This window comes from Stegodyphus dumicola, chromosome 2 (assembly GCF_044657685.1).
Source record: "Stegodyphus dumicola isolate Sdum_Otavi_A_Nest chromosome 2, ASM4465768v1".
Taxonomy (NCBI): domain Eukaryota; kingdom Metazoa; phylum Arthropoda; class Arachnida; order Araneae; family Eresidae; genus Stegodyphus; species Stegodyphus dumicola.
This window is the reverse complement of record NC_140769.1, coordinates 201,327,751-201,351,734: the sequence shown is the minus strand read 5'-3', so window position 1 is coordinate 201,351,734 and position 23,984 is coordinate 201,327,751. Positions and strand designations below refer to the sequence as shown.

The 23,984-nt window shown below is 31.6% G+C and overlaps 1 protein-coding gene across 3 annotated transcripts in view; it reads left to right on the top strand.

Annotated features, from left to right (window-relative positions):
- The window catches only part of LOC118187986 (uncharacterized), a 56,807-nt gene extending 36,994 nt beyond the window's left edge, over positions 1–19,813 (top strand). For 2 of the 3 annotated variants that reach the window (XM_035358301.2, XM_035358302.2), the window contains exons 12-15: positions 673–807; positions 3,246–3,505; positions 9,862–10,005; positions 19,161–19,813. In XM_035358301.2, the coding sequence (XP_035214192.2) occupies positions 673–807; positions 3,246–3,505; positions 9,862–10,005; positions 19,161–19,246 (625 nt within the window). In that variant the 3' untranslated portion in view covers positions 19,247–19,813. Of the gene's footprint in view, positions 1–672; positions 808–3,245; positions 3,506–9,861; positions 10,011–19,160 lie in introns of all 3 variants that reach the window. The other variant, XM_035358303.2, reaches the window with a different exon arrangement.
- Positions 19,814–23,984: the final 4,171 nt, after the last annotated feature.

Below are 23,984 nucleotides of genomic sequence, written 5' to 3'. Positions count from 1 at the left end.
CAATGTGCCAAGTCAAAACGTATAATTTCTTAGGTTATATCCTTAATTGATGCAACACTAGAGTTGCTGAATCACCCACAATTTTATAGATGTAGGTACATTTTTTTAGAACAATGCAAGAATGCAGTTAAGTGAAGAGACATCATTTAGTGAGCAAGTTTAGGCAGCAAAAGAGGAGGTGCACAAAGAAGCTAAAGTATTTATAGCTTGGATATTCTCTGAGTTCTGGATAATGATTGGGCTAGGGTTTTTGCAATGCAAATAAGTGACACAGGTGCAAAGGGGTTGCTTTTATATCGGAATCAGGAATTTAAAGGGCTATTGCCAATTAAGTTTGTAGTTTGTTCCAGTTAAATTTAATTTCTAAATAATTTCCTTCATATATATAGAGAGAGAAAGAGAGAGAGGATGGTGCATATAGAAATTTCAGTGTCTGTGGTCCTGTCTGTGGTTATTCCGAAATGTGTTATAAATGTGCCTTTCTATAAGCAGGTAAAAGTAATGAATGAGTGAAAATTTTTTTGTTTTAAATTTAAGTATGTGGAACATTAAGAAAACGTTTATAAAGCACTTTTTTTTAATCATCATAAACCTTTTATTTATAAATAAAATTTGCATTTCAGTTTGCATATGATTTGGTGCTGTGTGAACTATGTGTGTTTTTCCTTTCAGGGATGCTAAAATCGCCGCTTTAGAAAGAACTTCACAGGAAAGTGAGAAATTAATAGCCCAGGCTCGTACTGAAAAACTTAAGCAAATGGATGAGCTGTATGCAGCCAACAGAAGATGCACAGAATTAGAGAGCAAGTAAGTTTTAAATCTCCCCCCTTTTTTTAAGCAGTATTTCTAATTTCCTTATTGTCTGTTTTCTTAAAGGAAACAAAATGCATTTATACATTAAGAATAAAAACAGTGTACCATTAAATGTAAAATTCTGTTAAAATGCAAAATGGCTTTCAAAAGGCAGGTTTTGAAGGTTGTAAAAGTTAATTTGGTGAACATTTAGCAGTTAATATGTTTTTTGCATTTCACATGATGTATATGTCATAGTAATTGAAATAATTTAAAAGTAGATACTGAATTTTTCCAAGTACGAAGAATGTGGACAAGTAAATTCTTTAAATGAAATATGTATACAGATATGTAATTTAACTCAAATTTCAGAAGTTGATTACTTGATATTTCTGTTTGTGTATTGCATATAAGTATGATGTGCCAATACCTTTAAAAAAAGAGTAAGAAATTTTAGTAATAAATTTTCGTGATACATTATTTTGGAGCTGGAGACATTTTAAGCTAGATTTTAAGAATGAGGTTTTATGCTGTTTTCTATGAAATGTGCTGAAAATCAATTTTACATTTTAGTTGATCCTGTAACTCTTAAGAAATTTTTAATAGTTTTTCATGAGTTTATGCAGTATATATCGGATTATTTGAAAGAGGCCATTTTTTAGGCTATACACATTAATATTTGAAAATAAACAGTCCTTAATATGTTTGGAAGTTTGAGCAAAAGAATGGGCTGAAAATAATAATAAATTTTAATTGGAGACTTACTGCTCACCCAAAAAAGTGGAGGAATTCTTGCAGTTAAGACCTTTATGAATCTTATACTGAATTGTTTAGAGAAGACGAGGATTACAGCTATGTCTACCGTAATATATCAATGAACTTATGAGGTCAAAATTTAAATGTAGCATAAAAACTGCTTGTTTACTGTCATTATTCATTAATCGGTGGTTGTAATTAATTACACCAAAATACCAGCTGAAATAGTGTTGTGAGAATGAGCTTCTGTGATTTATTTGATTTGAAGTAGTTAATTGTGGTTATTGTAAAGTTTATGAAAGAAAAGGAAGTTCAGTAAAAACCCAGCTGTGTGGCATTTCAAATAACCACAGAATTTCAGAAACCCAAAATTATTTTTTTAACAGAACATTAAGCAAACTGGAGACTTCTGAAGCCATCATAAAGCATGTATAGGATGATTACTTAGGATCATACTATTAACTTTGAAAAATATGCATATGTTTACTCAGCTTTCTTACAGGAAGCATTGAATATGCTCGCCCCTTGCCATTGTATCCGTCATATTGTTCTAAGAGTCCATCTTTAGGATACTTCTCATTTGAAGAGGGGGAATTCAGTATGGCATGGGAACATACGAGAGATTCTAAATTTACAACAGGTGTTTATTATGTCTGTCGTGAGACTTGCTCTTGTCTTACTTACTCTTACATGACTTGTCTCTCAATTTTAATCAATAAACTTAGCTATTAAAATCATTGTGTTTCCACTGCCTGAAATAAAATACTTTTATCTTCCATGTTTTAATTAGTTCCATGTTAATGTTTTTATTCAATAAAGCATAAGATATTTAATGCACAAATTTAATTTGTTATTAAACAAACCAAGTTATTCAAAAGCAATATATGCAGTTCTTAAGAATATTATTTCTACTCTTCATCATGATTAATTTAAATTAAAATGCATTCAAATTATGAGATGTCTAATTAAAGACATTCTTTTTTTTTTTTTTTTAATTTACACTAATTGGATTTGTTTGAAATCGTTATTATATATTTTTTCCCCATTTAAGGTTAACTGTTTTAGGCAGCTGGCCATTAATGCAGCTGGTGTCTTTTAAAAGCAGTTAATTTAAAGAAAAAAGAACTTTCAGTTCCCCTTTTCTCCCTGCAAGTAATATCTTATTTATGTTTCAGAGATCTTTCAGTTAAAAAAATTTCCATAGTTAAATTTTATTCATCTAGTGTAATAAAAAGAAAGTCAGGTTTATGTAGTGTATGAAAATATAGTAATGTACTTTAGATTAATAAAATAGAAAATTGAACATGAAGCAAGATGAAGGTATTTCATATTTGATTTTTACATATTTCTAATAAATAAAACTAAAGCATCTCTTAATTTTTTTTTTAGTTTTGCATTTAGGTGAAAGAACTGCATTCAAATACTTTCAAAATATCCTTACTTTTCAGAGAGGGTTCAGAATTTCAGAAACAAATAATACAGAACCTGGTAATGTGAATGGTAATTAAATAAAAGCTTAGATCTGGCTTCACATGTGTGATCATTATGTGGCTTCTTGAAAGCTTGACTAAAAATCGGCAGATTGTTAACTTTTTTGTTACTTTAATGACTTTTTGTTGTTTTATAAGATGAATTTAATACATAATTTAAAAAAAACTGGGCAAGAAAAAAGGTCTAAGAAATATATTTGTTTGCAGGATAAAAGATTATGAATCTAAATTAGCAGAAAAGGATGCCATGATCAAAGTTTTGCAACAACATTCCCAGGAAAAAGATGCTGTATTACAACATGCGGTACTAGGACGCCCTCCGAGGCATACTAGGGCTGCTAGTACAGTGGGTTTGACTACCAGTACAAATCATACGACGACGACAACTGGTGTCTCTTCCTTAGGAAGAGTTTCCCCATCTCCGACAAATTCATTACATAGGAAAACTACAAGTAAAACAGAAAGTGGTGAGTTTTTATTTTCCTTAATGATGCTGTTTGTCTTATAATCTTTTTCAGTAAATAAGTGTATTACAGCTATGTACAAGTTAATCTGAAAAACAAAACAAAAAATGTTTTAAAATATTCATTTTCGGTTAATGGCAGCAACATTTGATTTTGAATTTATCTTCCAATCTGCCTTTTTGTAGATGCCAAATTTTGGTTTTGTTGAAAGAATTTTTAAATTTTTTCAAGCTCTAAATTTTATTTTTTAATAATAGCATTTGTTTCAGTTTTTTGGAATGAAAGCAAATTGAGATTCATTTTAGAACTATATTCATTTAAATATTACTAACTCCTGGTTTGGTGACTTCAGGTCATGGAGGTAAGAAAAGAAGGAGTGGCCAACCGGCACTAGAAGTGAAGCACTGCTTCGAAGCTTCGGTCACCAGATGGGGTGTTCTTTGCGTACATTCAGAAGCTTGTTTGACAGTGTTCTGATAGTATTTCGACTCGTGACAATTCCATACAAATCGAAAAATTGACACTTTTGCATGAAAGAAACACCCATAGTGTGATGGATAATAGCAATTTGTATAGTTTAGTGACATTTACGCAAAAATCACATGTTGGTTATTTTTCGATAACTAACAACAGCGATTTTGATTATGAATTTGTTTTATAAAATTCTAGGCTGTGAACTACAAAAATATAGATTTTAACAAAAATGTTATGCTTAAAGAATGAAAAATACCTTTACCTTTAAAATTGTATACGTCTTTCGATACCCTTGATAGAGTATTCGCTACTTTTATTTTATGTTTCAAACGACAAAATGTTTTAAATGCAATAAATTTTTTTCACATCTATTTAAAAAATTTTTAGAGAGGCTTTACTGCTGCTCTTGCACGTTTTACTTATTTGGGTTAATTTAAAATAAAATTGCCATCAAATGCTGCAATCCATCATTCAAATTATATTCATATATATTTTTTATGTAAAACTTTCGGGTATATGCTAAATTAATGTAAATTACTTTATTTGAAAAATGAATGCACCGAAATTAAAGATTTGCACATGCCAGAAATGAAAAATAGGAAATATGTATGGGTATTTATGCATGTGCTTACAAAAAGCATTTATTTGCCTTTAACAAAATACATAAATATTCATTAAATTATTTATAAATGTATTTGTAATGAATTTATTCATTTATAAATAACTGTGAAAGTTACTGTGAAGAAATCTAATTATTAAATGTATCTAATTTATAATGATTATAAATGTTATCTAAATATATAATAAGCTTAATATTGAATTGTAAAAATAAATTGAAATCCTGTTGACAAGTATGCTATAAAACTATTTAAGCAAGAATTGTTCGTACTGGAAAGCAACCTGTTAAAAGATATTGTAAAGCAAATGCTATGAGATGCGCACTTAAGAAAGTAATAAAGAGTTTTGGAATATGTATTTTTGAAATTAAGGGTAAAAAAAATCTGATAAGTATAATTAAAAGAATTATTCCCCTTACATTTTATAATAACTCAGTTACAAGTTTTAAATAATACTTAAAAAAAAACTTATTTTATTCCCTTTCAGAAATGTTCAGAGAAAGTTAAGTACTATTTAAAGTATTTTGCTAATTTCTAATAATTCTCTAATTTAAAATGAACCGAATAGAGCATTATAAATTGACTTATATTTTTCGATTTAAAAGATGCCTCAGAAGCCAAAGAATCATGTCATTTTCAAGAAAGTATTTTAGCAAGAAGCTCTATAAATAGAAAAGAAATAATGAATAATTTTAATAATAATACAATAAACTTTGATCTTAATTTTTGTACCTTAACCGAATAAAATCGAATTACCTTAATTTTTTTTTTAATGTAAGTAACGAAAACTTATAAAAATATTTCATTCAAATTAAATCATTCTGAGAAAACTGTTCTGTGAAAAGTATAGCATTTAATTCCATTCAGAATAAAATGTTGTTTAAAAATACGTTATTTTCATATACTTAAAACTCTGAAGTGTTGTAGAAAAAGAAAATATATGCATGTATATGTATATTTACAACGTAATTACAAAATATTTACATCCGAACGCGTCAAATCCCATTGAACTCGATGGTAAATGACCCAATGTTTTGGTCGCCACGTAGGGATCGCCAGTGCTTCAGAGCAGGGTACGGGAGAAACCTGTTTAGGGCCACTCCATCTTACTTTCTACCTCTATGCTTCAGGTGGGGGGGGCAAACTATTGGCCACATGGAGGGTTAAATAGGCTCTGATTTTAATATTACTATTTTTAGAAGAAAACAAGTACAAACTAGTTTCATACTTTAATCAATATTTTGTTGTCATGAATTTTGACATAGATGTAACATATGAGGGGGAGTCAAATGAAAACCATAATTATTTTTTTTTTAATATTATTTATTGGTCACACAGGGTACAGAAGTAAATCACTTTTCAACATAGTCCCCTCCTCGTTCAATGGAAGTCCGCCAGCGCTTCGGAAGAGCCTAAATACCTGCAGAAAAAAGTCTTTTGGGCAACGGCGCAACCACTCGTGCACCGCATTGCGTACCTCTTCGTCGGAGTGGAACTTCTGCCGCCCATTGCTTCTTATCGCTCGGTGCGAGGTCTGGCCTGTAAGGGGGATGTGGGAGGCATTCAAATTTCAGGTCTGTGATGGTCGCACTGTACATTGTCGTGTTGCAATAGCACAACGGCTGACAGCAATCCACATCGTTTCGTTTTGATGGCAGGCCGGAGATGATTTTTTAGGAGGTCCGTCACAGAGGTTCCTCGTGGCGTGTAGTGTTCCTAGATGATGCCCTTTTCGTCCCAAAAGAGGGTCAGCATAACCTTCCCTGCAGACAACTGTGTCCGAAACTTTTTCTGTTTCGGTGATGAGGATTGGCGCCACTCTTTGCTCGCTTGCTTTGTTTCAGGCTGATGGTAATGCACCCATGTTTCGTCACCAGTGACGATTCGTGACAGGAAGGCATTACCGTCACGTTCAGCACGCCACAAAAGGTCTTCACATGCATCAACACGTCGCTGTTTCAGTTCAGGCGTCAGTTGTCGGGGCACTCATCTTGCAGACACCTTATGAAACTGGAGAACATCATGCACAATATGATGTGCCGATCCATGACTCATGTGTACACATGCTGCAATTTCGTCTATTGTCACACAGCGGTTTTCGAAAACGATGGCTTCAACGGCTGAAATGGTCTCTGGAGTCACTATGCGCCGAGCCTGGCCGGGGCGTGGAGCATCGGCCACGGACGTAACACCATTTGCAAATTTCCAGCACCATTCATAGATTTGTGGCTGTGACAAACACGCATCTCCATGCTGAACCTTCATTCTCCTAAAAATGTCAATCGGTTTCACACCTTCACTTCGCAAAAACCGAACCACAGAATGCTGCTCCTCGCTGGTGCATGTGGCTAGTGGGACTGCCATTTTGGAACTGTTGTTGCGCCGTTTTTTGTGCATCTGTCGGCTGCTGCCACCTAGGAGACATCCGGCATACTATCGCAAACAGGCATGCCAACTTGCAGCTCACTGGTGCCATATGCGGATTTTTATTTCTACTTTTATGGTTTTCAGTTGACTCCCCTACGTATAAATAGGATAAATATATTACAGGAAAATGTAGCCTTGCAGTAATTTAAATTTTGTTAATTCACACCATTTAACATCTTCTCTAATAAGATAGAATAAATTCATGGAGCAAGGTGTATTAACAGACTAATAGTTATGATGCAAAGTGAATATCATTGACTAAAACTGAAAGATTTAAATGAATATATAAAGTTTTAGAAATTCTGGAATTTTAGTAATATGTTGATGTGCATGCATATATAGAGAGAGGGAGAGAGAGTAACATATATTCAGCTATGAAGCACACATATCTATTGCAACACTACAAATATTTTTATTTTTAGCTTTTATTCAAAATCGTGTATTTGATGTTGTTATTCAATCAGAATGTTAAATGCTGCAGATTCTTGATTAGCTGGTATCCATGAGACCAGACCTTAAGCTGAAGAAATTAATAGCCATTTAATTCATATGAGTGTGCAAAATGACTTTGAATAGATCGTTAATGAGAATAAAAAATAGTTTATGTGTATTTTTTTAATTCTTGTTTTGAAATAAATTTATTGGTTGATCATTTTGTTATTTGATGTATCTGAATATCGATTTAAGTTGTTATGTAGTTACATTCACGTACATATGAATTTCACCTTAATGTAAATTCTGGGGGGGGGGAGAGATTTAATGTTTATATAACAACACTAAAGCATCAAAAAGCAATTAGTTATAGAAGTATAAGCTACAGAGTTTTTAATCCGTTCATGACGGGCATCTCTGTTACCCAAGGCGCTGTCTTGGGATGGCGCGTTAACAGGATTCATCGTCTTGTGGGGCGGGCAATTCGCGCTGCTAGGCCTAACTTTGGGAACAAAATTCTTATAAATTTTTCATCCAATTGTTCCAATTTTTGGTACATTATGAGAAGAACATTCAAGGGGTTGTCAGAATTAATTTTAAAGTTTTATTATTATATTTTCCTTAAGAATTTTATAAAATACTCATTCTAGAATAATATAATTTTCCCCTTATCCCACAAATAAATATATATGGAAAAATATCCAAACAATAGCAGATTTTATTTAGCACAACACATAGTTAAAATTAAAAAATATTAAAACTGTCTTCCATAAAAATTCAACGTGCAAACAACAAAAAGGAAGCAATATTTCAAAAAAGAGACAGTGTATGATATTCTTAATTAAAAAATATTAAAACTGTCTTCCATAAAAATTCAACGTGCAAACAACAAAAAGGAAGCAATATTTCAAAAAAGAGACAGTGTATGATATTCTTTGAAACATGGATGTACGCAAAGCAAAGTCCAACTCTGCATATGTCACAGGAATAGAATATCTGCTGCTATTTTACTCAGCAAATTTGACTCATTTAGCATTTGTGTTCCGCTACTCCTCTATAACCCCATAAAAAATAAAAATAAGAAAAATTAATAAATTAAAAGCTAATCCGGAGCATTGAGAACATGCTTATTTGTTTATATAAAATGAGGCAGTAAGAGTCATTACATTACTCAACACTAACCAATTAGCATTTGTGTATATTCTAGGTTCAGATACTGCTTTCGTTTGCCATTAAAAAAAGTTTTGCTGAGGCTGAGAATACAAAATATTCATCTGAAAAATCAAAAAGTGATAAAAAAAAATCTCTAATGATAAAACGTCTATCCCACTGCATTTGTTTATATCAAATGACACACCCAGTTAGGGACAGTACATTGCTCAACACCCACCTACGAATTTCACTCTCATTCCGAAACAAAATAACAAAAATAAAAAACATTGGATAAGAATGAAGGTGAACATACTTAACTTTCCATATATTTCGCCATAACAGACATACAGCTACATCTAGCGGCAATAAAAAATACTATTTAAATGTTCTATCTAAAATGTCAAATGTGGTATGCCCGGCCATACAGTGAATTAAATGGGGATTCAAATCCGTGAGATAATGTTTGCTGCTGATGCATATATGACACGCCCATACTGAACAGGTTAAAACTATGGACAGCAATGTTCCTTTATTACAGATGAAAGATTAGATTATCTTATCTTTTAAATGTAGTGCATTGTACTTTTTCTGGAATGCCTCGCCAGAAATATAACTTATTAAAAGCAAGGCTACATAAAAAAGGGTCTATATATTTTAAGAATTTTATAATAGCTACATTTCATTGTAGTACTGAAGTTACTCTATGGGCAGTTACAAGAAGCTACTCAGCGGATGCATTTTGTGCTTTTGATACGGGGGGGGGGAAATATATCATAAGTACTTGATAGTTATTAAATGTGTCAGATTATTTATTGAGTTTTTACCATTTGATAAAAAATTTCAGTTGTTGCAGACTATTGAAAGTATGTATACATATATCTTCGCATATATCTATATCTATATATAAATTTATCTATCTAGAGATGTATGTTGTTATGTTTAGACCACCAATTGGAAATAAATTATCACTGGAAGCTTTCATAGACATTTTTTCAGCATAATTGAAGTCTGCAGTTTCAGATCTGTGAAATTGTCGTGCAGTATACATGAAAATTACTTATGCAAGTTCAAAACTTTAAGCATATTGGATTGTTTTTCAAAAGCATCTTTGCTTACAGCAGTCTTTCGACAATATAGATTTTGAGCATTTTCTTACCTTTTAATCTAATTTCTGTATATAGAAGCATACCCTTGTTATAAACTGTTCTATCTTGTTTGGTCTTTTTCTTATTTTTACATATGTGCTTATTTTAATAGGTGCTTCAGGAAGTTTACTTAGTATTTCAAGTGAATCCTCAAGCACTGCTGTGCCATCACAATCTTCTCCTGTAACAGAATCTGTTACAGCATCTAAGAAGAGCCTAGATGAACAGCTGAAAGAGCTGGACTCTCGACTCTCCAGTAAGGTAATCTTTATTTTAGCATGTTAAAATAATTGCTAAACTCTTTCCCAGCATTATAACTCTTACATCTTCTGCATTTTAAAAATTAACAGTCAATGTGTTAGCTACTTTCATATTACTCCTCATTGTTCATGTTAGCTTAATGAGACTCTGAAGAAATGTTACACACAAAAAGTACATGTATTTATAATTTTGGTCAATTTTTGAAAGTTGACAATGCTTATTCTGTTGTTTTGCCATCATTTATGTTAACCATTCTTTCTCCCAAAATATTTTTCCTTATTGATTTTAAGATTTAGCCGTTTCATTCCACATTTAACAATTCCATAATCATTATTAGCAGAATAATTAATTGCTGAAGTAATTCATTTTTCTTGAAATTACGTGATTGCATGTCTCGCAACCACTTGCGCTATTTGTTTATTCCTGTGTCAGTCAGCATTTGTTGCAACTGCTTTATTTATTTGAGCATCCTGTTTTTCTTCCTTTTTGAATATTATTTCGTCATAGCAATATGATTTACTGCTTTTTGTTTTTCTTTTTTTTATCCAAAGAACTACTATCGTTTTTTTTTATTTTGAGTTTGTATTTTTATTAGTTGCTATAAAAATTTTGCTATGCTGTGTTTTCTTTAATTTTTATGTTAATATTACTAGCAAATATAAATGTAAAGAATCTATAGGTAAGAAATTAAATTTGGTTTTTCACCTTTCTATCCAAAAAATGATAATGTACTTATAAATATCTTTATTGCATTTTTTTATAATTAATCCTTGCTGTATTATACCTGCATAAGGCATGTATTTAATACAAAAAATATTTTAAGTAATACTAATAAGGATATTTTCAAACCAAAATCTTAATACCCAGTCAGATCAATAACTGTTATAACATTGATGACATAAATCTGTTGCCCAGATAGTATAGTAGTTAGTGATTCTAACTGCTAGTAGGCCCAGGTTAAAAATCCTGAAGAAGGCATTGATGTTAGTAAGTGTATAGTGTCTGTGCAGCAAGGCAGCGCTCAAAATACACTGGAAGCCAAAATTCCTCTCAAGAGGTTCGTGGTAGGGAAAGAGGGCTGAAAAACCCCTTCCCCCAGTGCCAAAATTGTTGGTGAAATTGTAGTGCTGCAAAACTATACTTGTACCACTGGTGAAATTCTGGTATCCTGCTCACTGCTACCTGTACTTGTAACATAAATCTATATTCTTCTTAACCTTCATATTGTAATCAGTGCAATCTCTTTCTTGCTGTCCTGCTAAGATGTAATCCATTCCTTAGCTATTTTCTGTCGCATATATTGTAAAGACGAGAAATGTATTGTAAGTATGTCTTTATGCACCAGCTACGTGATACCCTGTCATCCACATACAAAGTTTTATTACTTTTGTATAATAAATTGATTGTGTAGATGTTGTTCCATACTTAGAAATACGTGAAGCTATGTAGATGCAATAATACACTATCCTTTCAAATTTAAATGTTCATTTTTAATTTGTCATTGTGGCCAAAAATAACTTGGCTCACTAATCATGCCTCTTCCACAACATGGAGTCTACATTTTTGTTTATACGTGTATGGTAAGAAGCAGCAAGTAGCAGTCTAGCTAAACTGAGGAGCAAAAGTGAAGTGTGATGTTTGAGGACAGAACTATAATTTGGTATAGGTTAGTTTTGATTTCGAAATCAGTTGGATTGGATAATCAGTAAAGCAGTAAAATATTATTGGTTGAATTTTAATTCGCTAAACCATTTACCTCGCCAGCATTATGTAAAAATCGTATGACATGGATTAATTTGGAAAAGAGGTGTAGAGAAGTTTATTATAAGCAATTACTGTGTTTAGAACAGAAATGGGAAAATAGCCAATTTAAAATATAGGTTTAAGCAGGTGTTGCAAATTTAAGTTAGAATTTTGATTTACATATTTATCTTATATATTCTCTCCCTTCAAAGAGAAAGGGCTTGGGCAACAAAGCCTTTTAGGGAGAAAGGCATTACAGCAGCAACATAAGAGATATATAAGTCATGAAATTGTATACTAAATTTTCAAATAATATGGAGCATAAATCTTGAACACTATATTTTTTAGAATTATATTGAAATTTTCAGTATTCAGTCCAATTTAAAAAAGTTCTTATTTTTGGAAATTCCACAGTTCTTCAGGAAAGGTTTTTCAAAACTTTTCACTAAAAATAACAAAAGTTTTATGCGCCCATTATTTATTTTGATTAATCATAAGTCTCAGTTTTATAACACATTAATTTTTATAGTATTACTGATGGTATAGTTTCATCATTTTTATAATTAATTTCCAGTTTTCTGAATTTTACACAAAACTAGACATTTTTCAAAATAAACATTTCCATCTAATAGGGCATACCAACATTAACTAACTGATGCATTAATTCACCAGTGTTTTTCCTATTTCCTGAATTTTACACAATGAGAAGAAGCAGTTTTTCAAAATAAATATTTCTCCATGTAATAGGGCACATTGAAATTAACTAATTGATTCACCAGTGGTGAAATGGATGGTTGGCAGTTAATTGTAAAGGCTTCTGTTCTTTGCATATGATAACTGGGCTTTAAGAAATGCACTAATATATTTCATGATGAAATAAATTCTGTATTAAAAAAAAATTATTCAATCATAAAATGAGAGGCCTTTCTTTCTGAACCAGTACTCCCTCCACATACTCTGTAATTAACATTCATTTATCATCATTTCCAAATACTTTTATGTATTAATTTCACTTTTCAGTCGCATTACTCGAAATCCATTTTATTTTAATTATTCAATTTCTTAAATCATTAATATTTTTATTTTTATAACACGACTCAGTGTCAAAGCATTAATATTTGATATATTAATACTCAAAAACACAATTGTTATACCAATTTCTTTACTAGTTTCAAAATTATTTTATTCATTTTTCACATTTACCTTATTTTCATAAAATTAATTTATTTTAACAGTAATCTAGAAAACTTTTAATAATTCTAAAATATATTTATTAATTGTTAAATTTTAATACCTTCCCTAACAGTAATTAAAAATTGTAATCTGTCATTTTCTTAAAACATTGCTGAATTTTTAAAATTCAGTATATTAAGAAAAGATATCTGTTTGTAATGCAATTGTGATTAGGGAAAGCAAAAGTGAAAATTTTCTTCCACCCACACTAGAAGCAGATTTTATAGCAGCAATGGCAAACCTATAGCACACTTGCTGCAGTCGCCACGCAAAGCCTCATCAGCCACCACACGACTAAAATATTACTTCTTAATCGATAAACACAATAAAATGATACTATGTAATTTAAATAAGTGTTTTAGCCTGTTCTTTCAATTGTCTAGCCAATCATATTACTTGTCACATGGCAAACAAAGAATATGCCAGAGTTGAAGCAGCTAATGTTTGTTAAACAAATTCAAATTTATTGCAGATTGCCAGTGAGTTTTAATACTTTTATTGTTAAATAGATTCCAGTTTCCTGATCTAAGCATTTTGAGGTAACTTATAATTCTAATTTAATATCTTAAACAGAATGTAAAAATATAATGTAAAAGCATGCAATTTGATAATATAGCAAAACATGAAAGCTCAGTAGGGAAACCAAGCTTATTCACATGCGCTGAGCCAAAATAAGCCCAGTAAAGCTGAAAAGGAGCATGTGTAATCTAAAGTTAGAAGTTTTGCAAAGAGGTGTCCGGGTTAACGGTTACTGCTGTCCCCTGTTCATATTTGAATCTGCATCCATAGATTGTGGATTTGTGAAAATCTGTTTCCTTGCTATTAATGTTACCTCTTTTTAGCATATGATCGATTCGTATTTAATGCTTCATTTTTTAATTTTATGCTTTTCTATACTGCATGTGTTTAATCGTCATAAATGACGTCAGCAAAAAAGGCGAAAGTCAACATTGATAGTGGAAGATCATTTCAAGATACCTGGACAGAATCATTTTAAGTTACTGAACACAATAGGAAAGCATTATACATTCTGTGCAGGGAAAGTGTTGTGTATCGCACATCTAGTGTCAGATAGCGCTTTAACACAAACTACAGGATTGTTGCCGAACTTGATGAAGCTGAACGGAAGGTGTTTATTGAAGGGAAACCGAGGAATTATAATTACCAGAAAGTTGGTTTTTGCAATTATCTTTCTAAAACAAACGATCTAACAATGGCCAGCTTTCAAATTTCACTGTGCCTGGGAAAACATGGTAAACACTTTCCAATGGGTGTTTAATCAGAGAGATTTTATGTTTGTCCCCCCCCCCCCCGAAAAAAAAAGGTGGTTTGGGGCGCATAGCTCCAAAAAGATTCACAACCACTGTTTGATACAAATAAACTGATCATATCTTGGAGTGCCATATCTCTTGAACATTCACTTTATTGCAAACAGATGCTGTATTAGTTTTGTATTTTTAGACTGCAGAAATGTAATTTTTTTTTCACTTCTTAATATTGCTGTTGAATTAAAAGAGTTGGCTGAAAAATTATGCATGCTTCACATTGAAAAATTTAAAGTTTCAGATGAGAATAAATGCACATGCTTTAATTCTAAAGATAAAATGTAAGGCATTGAAACGTTGTCAGAGCATATTGTAGAAGCTGATCTGATACTGAACTTAGCTTTTATAATTTCTTGTACAATAAACTATACAATTCAGTGCTGCACATGTTTGAAGAGAAAAGGTCAAAAGAAAATAAATGTTTAGAATTAATTTTGCAATTTTCAGAGGGGGAAAAGTTACAAAAAGCATAAATTAATTTTTTTTTAGTAAAGGCATTCATTAATCATGTTTTATTTACTAAAAAAGAAAAGAACAAACGTTTTTAAAAATTGATTATCAATTTTTGTATGTATATAGTTTCTCAATTAGTTGTTATCAAAGAGTCTGAAAGATTGGCAGAAATGATAATAACAAGTACAGCTGCAAGTATTAATGATAAATGAACAGTTAAACTGCCAAATTAAATTTCTTCACATTCGTTGAGATTTTATATCTTTTGCTAGAAGCATAGCATGAACCCGAGTTTGCATCTGTCTAAATGACGGAAGTACCAAATTTTGTCAAGGTTACAGGCCTTTTAATGCACAATATGGAAATTGTAAGGAAATTGAACTTGCTGTCTGAACTGTGGTTCAGATATAGCCAGAATTCTTCATTTGCAAATTGTGAACTCTATAATCAGAAATCTGTATAATCAAAATCTTTTCAAATTTTATTTTAGAACAAATATATCTATCGCTCGATGATTATTTAAAATTCAGCGAGTGGCCTGACTTCTCGTCTGAATAAACTAAGTTAATTTTATACTGGGAAAATTATTGTTTGTCATATGCAGAAACAAAACAAAAAAAGGTGGGAGATTTTGGGCTGAAGAATTCAAAGTAATAGGATCCAGTATTGACAAGACTAATTAACACGTTGACTGCCAGACGCATTTTCGATGGTTTGCCCAAGGCGTTGACGTGAACTTTTCATTATGTGATGCATATTATGCTGAAATAGTATTTGCAGCAGGTAAAATGAGTTATAAAATCATGCTTGAAGCAGTTTTCGTGGTGGTGGTGGTCACCAGGCAATTGTTACGATTGTCCTTTTTTCAAACAATCATTCTTCGATTGCTAAGTGATTATTCTCATTCTTTAGTCCTATTCGGTGTGTTCTACAAGCAAGTAAGTGCATTGTTATATTTTTTCACTCTACCTAAGTTTTTGCATTTTATATCTTTCATTCAATTTTTTATTAGCCCGTAAAAATAAGGCTTTGAATGAAGCTTTATTCATCAAGTACATCATCTGACAGTGCAGTTTTACAAAGATCTTTAAAAATATTGCGACTGCTATCAGACAGCAAGAAAAGTTCAGGGAGTAGTTCATCGGATATGATAAGAGCTTCCACGGTTCGTCGCCGCTGAATTGAGTCTGACAATGAAACTGAATCTGAAGGTAGCGATAACACTGAAAAGGATATACCAGAAGAGTTTGTGAATTGGAGTATTCCGTTAGGTAATAAAACCAACATCACGTTTTCTGATTCATCAGGTATCAGCACATGTCAATCAGAAATTTTTGCTTGTACGGAACCACATGACTTTTATTTCCTTTTTTTTTACTGATGAAATATTCGAAATTATTACAAAGCAAACAAACATCTATGCTACTCAAAAGAAATCCGAACTGCAATCCCATCGTTTACGTCAATGGTATAAAACAAATGCTAATGAAATAAAATGTTTCTTTGGCCTAATTATATAGATGGGATTAGTGCAATTACTGAAAATTGACACTTCCATGCACAATTATGCAAAGAAGTCGATTCGAATTGTTATTGCACTTCAGTAATAATGAAGAAAATTATCCTCAAAATAGATTATCTAAAGTTGCTCCTATTATCAATCATTTAAACAGTAATTTTAAGAAATATTATAAACCAGATGAGATACCATGCGGGGATGAATCCTTAGTGCCATTTCGAGGTTGCATAGTATTTCGCCAGTATCTGAAACAAAAATGTCACAGGTATGGCATTAAAGTTTTAAAATTATGTAGTGGGCCAGGATATACGTATTCATTTCGAATCTATATGTCAAAAATACAGTTGAAATATCTGGAAATAAGTCGACTGAGATTATAATGGTTCTTTACCAAGATATTTTAGGCAAAGGCCACACTATCTGCAGAGATAATTGGTTCACAAGCGTTGATCTGGCGGAAAGATTGTTACCTGTACACATTTATTGGGTACCCTACGGAAAAATCGCCGCTGCAATCCAAAAGAAGTAATTGCTCAAACATTAAAGCGTGGAGATGTTATCCCGCAAGAAAATAAAAATGGAGTAACTGTCTTAAAATGGAAAGACAAAAAGAGATGTGTTGATGTTATCTACAAAACATTCAGTAGAAATGACAACTATACAAAAAAGAAACTGTTGAAAAGAAAAGCCGAAAATGATAGTTGAATATAATTTAGGGTAATCTGCAGTCAACTTATCTGATCAAATGATTACTTATAGCTCACCACTGTGTAGAACTATAAAATGGTACAAAAAAACTGGCAATGGAACTTTTACTAAATACTTCTATTGTTAATTCAATAGTGTTATTCAAACAAGTAACCCGAAAAAATATTGCAGTTCTTGATTTTAGGATGAAATTAGCAGTGTTTCATAACGAAATGCTCCGATAATGATTGTATTTCTTAAATGCTTACAAAGCAGACCTCGTCATGAATTTAACAAAATGCTGGGAAATGCGCAAAAAATTACAATTTTACAAGGTGTGCTATAACAAAAATTCGAAGCAGCTAGGATGAACTAAAGCAAATAATTTGATTAAAAAAGTGGTGACATATTGTTCCGATTGCACCTTTTCTTTGCCTTGAATGTTTCAATTTGACTCATCTCAATATTCACTCATAAAATTTATATTTTTCGTGTACTAATAAAATTATTTTTGTATGTTCTATGTTGCATTAATTTCTTCAAACCATTATAATAACAATTATGGTATTATTGAAAAATTTTATCAGTATCCATATTTACTATAATTATGTACTTTTATTATTTGCTGCGTCACCGGTGGCCCCCACAGCGCTCTAGCCAAGTAGAGTGCCGGTCAGTCAACTTGCTAAATTTGTTTTAACTTGCTTCTGTGGATTCATTGTTGAACATTCATTTAATTGTATGAGTGATATATAAAAAGCTTAGGTGCTGCACATACTGAAAATTGTTCTCATTACGCAAAACTACATATGAAGCCTTTGGTTTAGAAAATCCTTATGATGACTGTTGGTAATTAGCAGTTCTAATTAAGTTTTAAGAATAATTTATTGCATAACTGGGCAACAGCTTATAATCCATGAACCCATTCTCTTCTTTCTAGCAGTTTCTCATCTGTGAAATTTGTTGATATGCATACTGCAAGTTTTAATTTAATGTTTAAAGAGTTAAGCTGTAAGCAATAGTCCACATCAAAATGTTTTGCTAACCTTACTGAATTTTCATTTGTCGGAAAAGAAAAATATAAACATAGCAGTTCTCAGAAAGTAATCCCCCCCGAACTTAGCAATTATTTAAAAAACTGTTGAGAAAACAAAAAGAAATCAACTATGTGAATCGATGTATGTAATTATGAATTAATTTTTAATAAATTAAACAAAGCTATACTCGTTGCAGTTTGAAAATATATATGATGTGCGTGTTTCACAACAATATTCAGAATTATTTGAAATTATTTCAGATTTTTACTGCACAGGATTTTGGAAATGGCCATAGATTGGTTTCTCAGCATGCGAGCTTAATTCTTTTCATTACTGAGCTCATAAGCCAATCTACATTTTTCCTGGAACAATATTTTCCATTGAAATATATTTAAATATCATTCATCTTTCCAGCATCCCCCCCAAAAGAAACTACGAAAATTTTTGTTACAGGATTTTAAATAATAAAAAAATGCACTGTGTTGTATAGGAAAATAATAACTTTATTAATAATACAAACATTTAAAAGATAATTTAGTTACTGATTGGTTTTTATAAAGTTTCAATTGCTGTACTTTTTACTTGCATTACAAAATACCTTGATTATTCTTTTACTGGTTTTTGCTATCCCCCCCCCATTTCCTTCCTTTTTATCTATCTAAAGTGCATGGATCAAATTAAGCTAAAAATTATGTATATAAAATCATGATTGGTATTTCATTGCAAAAATTTGGTCATAACCAAATAATTTTATTTTAGGTGCAGTTGATTTATGAATTAGTAGAGCATATCAATTTATCATACATACAATATTAAATAACTGTTGAGTAGTATAAGATTAAATATGATTGATTGGCAATATCCTATTCCCGTGTTTGAAAATAACCTTTTAAAGAACGGTCCTTCTCTTTTCAAGTTTTACCATGTTCAGCATTGAGAGCTTTAATACTTATTACTATTACTTCATGTACCAATTTTAGAATATTAACAGCTTTTGGTTTTAGGAGTTGGATAATTATCTACTCATATACATTTTTAATTCACTTAGAAATATGATGCTTTTGTATATTGAGATCATGAAATTTTAAATGTTTTTTCTGTGCTTCAAAAATGTAAAATCCAATTATATATTTTTTTTAAAAATTTTTTTAAGGATTCGATCATAAGCGCTCTGCGAGCAGAGAAAGAAAGGTATCCAAGTCACTTCTGGAGAGTATGAAAGAAATGATTTGTAATTAACATGAGGTTTCCTAGTCATTCAAATAGCAAGTGGGAAATGTATTCAGTTTACCTGATGGGACAAATTATTATGTATGTTAACATGTAAAATGGATGCTGCTGGAACGGCTGAACAAAAAATGTTTTACTGTATACTTTTTATGTTATTTCTTAATGGTTATGAAATTTACTTTTACATTGTTATATCTTCTCATTGTGTGCTTAGTTTTTTTATTATAATATCTGTGGCAAATTGCGGATTGTTTTTAAGTTCTTTGAAATGAAATTTCACACTGAATTAAGATGCTGCCAAAAACTTGTATCCGGTGACATTAAGAAGCATGTGCCAAGCTGGTTTTGACACTGTTTCAAGTGGCATCTTAGTACAAATTTATTTTTAATTTGTTTAACACTATCTTCCCCCATCTGTTAAAGAAACTGCCTTCTTTGAATTCTTTACTTATGCATTTATACAGATATGTAAATGATTTACTTAAACAATTTTTGGGGGACTATATATATCATCACCTTGACTTATGTATATAATAAAATACTGTGCCACACAAAGAATAAACTTTTTGATTTGCACTTAGTTTGATTTCTTTTGTGTTTGTGAAAAAAATTAACTACTTGTTTTCTTTCCAAACTGAAATTAAGAGGGGGGGAGAAGAAAAAAAACACTGATATGATACGAAGTATGTGGTACATGAAAAAGAACATGCAAACAGCATAGATTTTGGAAGTAGCATGACACTTTAGATTAATTTAAAACATTTTTTAAGAAATGTTAAATTTGATTACGCAAAAATTATTGAAACGTTCAATTTTGAAAAATCCTCAGAGTATCCATTGAAATCAGATACTGCCAGGTAAAATCTTGCAATACATTCGTATCAATAAATATTCCAAAAATCTGGTGAGATCTTCCAAAACCAAATCCCTCTGTGATATCTGGCGACTGTTTGGCTATCAACAGAGCATCCTTGGCGCATGTAGCTTTTCTCCAAGAAGGGTTAATGTATTTATTGAGAGTTGCATGTTAGCCTCAGGAGAGGAAGGTTGTAGATTGTACTATGCTGTAGGAGCGACGTACTGCTCTGAGTTCAATACAGTCAAAAGTCGTTAATCCGGACTCGTCGGGACTTCGGCGATTCTGGGTTATAGATCATCAGTTTAAATCTGGTAAGATGGCATGCAGAAATTATAAAATTAAAAATATGAAACCATAATTTATGAAATAAAGAAAAATTATGATCTAAAGGGTATCAAAATTTACAAAAAAAAAAAAAGCTTAATATTTATTTGTTTACTTTATTAAACATTTCTTTCAATGTAAGTTGTTTAAGTTGCTTCATTTTATGTGATAATACTTTCTCTTTAATTCTATGAACAGACATAATTTCTTGTTCAGTTATGAAGTTCCGCTGTTCAAGTCCCGTAATTGCTGTGCCGAGAATACCGACTAATTTGTCAATCGAAATTTTTTCGTTTTCAATAACCTCTGTGTCACTTTCTTCTTTATCGGAAGCGAATTATAATGACAAGGAATTCTATTTAAATCATATCGAAGACGGAGTATACTGAGATGAAATACTACATTTAGTAAGGAATTATAAGCCAAATAAAATCAAAACATCTGTCCTGAAGATAAGGATAGTGCTGACAGAATAACTTCCAATTCATTGTGCGCCACGGCGTCCCCCCCCCCAGCGCGCTGCATAGCAACGTGAAATTGATGAACAGATTTCGGAATGGTTAGCAAAACGAAGGATATGCCTTTATCAATTTTTTGCATCAATTCCACTTTTTGTTTAATGGACTTCGAAACATATTTTCACTTTGTAGATCCTTTACATATTAGTAAATATATGTCAGAAATTCTATTTGACAAAATCGAAAGTTCAAGCTTACTTTTATAAAATTGCTCTAACAGTCTGCAAAAAATAATAAGCCGGATCCAATTCGAAGATTAAGGAACAACGCAATCTGCAACATTAACTGAATTAGATAATTTTAGCTTAGCTTATACTGTCCGTTATACATTAAACGCGCAAGCGTAAACGTATTATGCATGCACGCATATTCACAACCGTAAAGGTCTTACGCACATGTGTCAAAGCGACGCATGCACAGAAAGTTTATAGCTTTGATGTCCGGAATATAGATCATTCCGCATTATGGGTGTCCGAATTAACGACTTTTGACTGTATTATGCTCTGAACCTTATTTTTAATAAATGTTGGTTTCGTCTTGTTAAATGGCGCCTTATTGAACCACGAAGCCATTACAACACGCTCTCTTACAAGAAACACCAGAGAGGTTAGAAGCTTAGAGCGTTGAAAACAGAAGTAGAGTAAAGTTAAGCCTAACTTGCGAAAGAAGTGCGCGTTTGCAATAGGGAGTAGAAACATGAGAATTATTTAATTGAGAGTTCGAAAAGCTTGTTTCTAAAGGATAATAGAAGAAAATGTTCAAAAACACAAAGAAAGAGGATTTAGTAACAGTTCTATTGGAAATTGGCGAAGAAGCATCCCCAGATTTGAAGCTGGTAGAACTGAAGCACAAACTCCAGAATTGCAAGGAATAAACTTTACATTGAAGTACATTGAAGATACTGATTTCGTAAAAGAAATTCTGATTACTACAGTGGAGAATAGAAAAGAAAAGAAGAAATGGAAAGAATACAAATGAAAGAAGAAAGATTAAAAACAGAAAGAGAACACGAAATAGAATTAGCGAAGATTCGAGCAACTCAAAATGAAGGAAGTAGAAGTTCGAGTAGTTGTTTTCCGTATTTTGTTCATTTTTAGAAAGGATATCTTTTCGTGTTAAGAGAAACAAAATGCACGAAAATACATAGTAATTTGTTGGGACCATTGTATTATTTTGTCTTGGGCGTTTTCGCGTTAAACATATTTTACTGTAATTATATTTATAAATTGGTAATTTGAAAGAAGAATCGAAACAAGATATACATCAAGTAATTTGTCATGTAAAAATAGTAACGCATGATAAGATAAGGAATAGAAAACATAAATTACGTTTATTGGCCACTTCATTTCGTAGAGGTGATAATATTAGCCTTTTTTCATTTTCTTGTATGAAGTAAAGGAAGTATAATCACGAAAAATTTCGATTATCAAATTTCAACTACTCTTGAAACTATTTGAACTAAAGGAAGCATTATAATCATGAAACATTTCGGTTATCAAATTTCAACTGCTCTTAAACTATTTGAACAAAGTTTTTGCATAACTTCTGTACATAGAGACAGAATAAAGGGCTGTTTTTGCCAAAAAAGGTTTTAAAATGTATTCAGAAGAGATTTTTTCCCTTGACATCTGTATATAACTATGTATCTCGCATAACTCAAGAACAAGTACCCATAGAACACTGAAATTTCGTATATAGGACTGCTATAACATGTAGTTGTGCACCTCCCTTTTTGTTGCCATTGGCTGCACCAATCATACATATATTTTCCCACTGTGTTACCTGGCTTGGTGAGCTTAAGATTTTTATTCTTGTATGTTGCTAAATTGTGCATTTTTTGCTTTAAAAGTGATTGAATTATGCAGTTTTTACACCTTAAGTTAATCTGTATACAGTAATTGTACAATTATCACCAATTTAAAAGTTTAAGTGGTGAGTTAAGCGTAACCAACCTCTATTTGAAAGTCGGGGGGGGGTAGAATAGTGAATTCAGTTTCTGCACCTTCAGTGTCTTTTTGCCGAGTGGGACCAACAGCAAAATTTGTTTTCTGCACCAAAAAAACTACCTTCTTGCCCACTTGCCAAATTCCTTGTTTTTGTGTAGGAACTCTTAATTGTGAAAAATAATTTTTAACTGTATTTTACAATTTTGAATGAAGATGTTTCGAGTTTTTATGTATTTTTGCTTTGACGCGAAGTGAGAACTGAATTAATTGAATTAGAAATATATCTCTAATGAAATCATAGGAAATAAGTTTACATGAAATGCAGCAAATAAGATGTAAATTTAATAGGCCATTCAAGGAATCGGGCTTTTAAAATGATTAATCATTTATTTTTTCAAGTTTTTGCGAGATAATCTGTTTTTCATATTGGATCAAATTCAGTGAACCAAACTTCTAGCCCCTTCAAGTTCATTCAAAACAAAATGCAACTTTCTGAAGCTAAAGCCAACAAGCAGCAGGGAAACTAAAGTTCTCTCTCTCCCAAGAACTGATATATACTTAACATTAATTCATGGGCATTGATGAAAATTATAGTAACATAACTGGGGTGATTAACATAAATCCCTATACTATATATATATGAGATCTGGAAATGTTGCAAGTGGATATTTGATGCATAATCAAAAAAGCTTACTCGCATGAATGCTTAACAGAATGAATGACAAAGTTTGCAGATGTGGTTGAATTAATATTTTCTTTATGGTTATGGCAAACACAAAATAAACATGGCCACAATTATTACATTTTTGAAGCTGGCGGGCATTAATAAATCTAGTTAGCAAGAGAGGCAGAAAACAAATTCATCACATTCCAGTATGGAGGCCTAGTTTAAGAGTATTTGGGTTTCAGTTCCGAATTATGTGTCACTACTGTTATGAAAAGGAAGGAGAAAGGAAATATCCAAATTAAAATAAAGAATGAAGAGACAAACTGCAAATTAAAGTTAGTATATATTTTTATGTTACACGTATCCATTTATAATATATCCAATAGTAACAGTAATTTATTTCATATTTGTGATTTTGCTGTAATGAATAGAA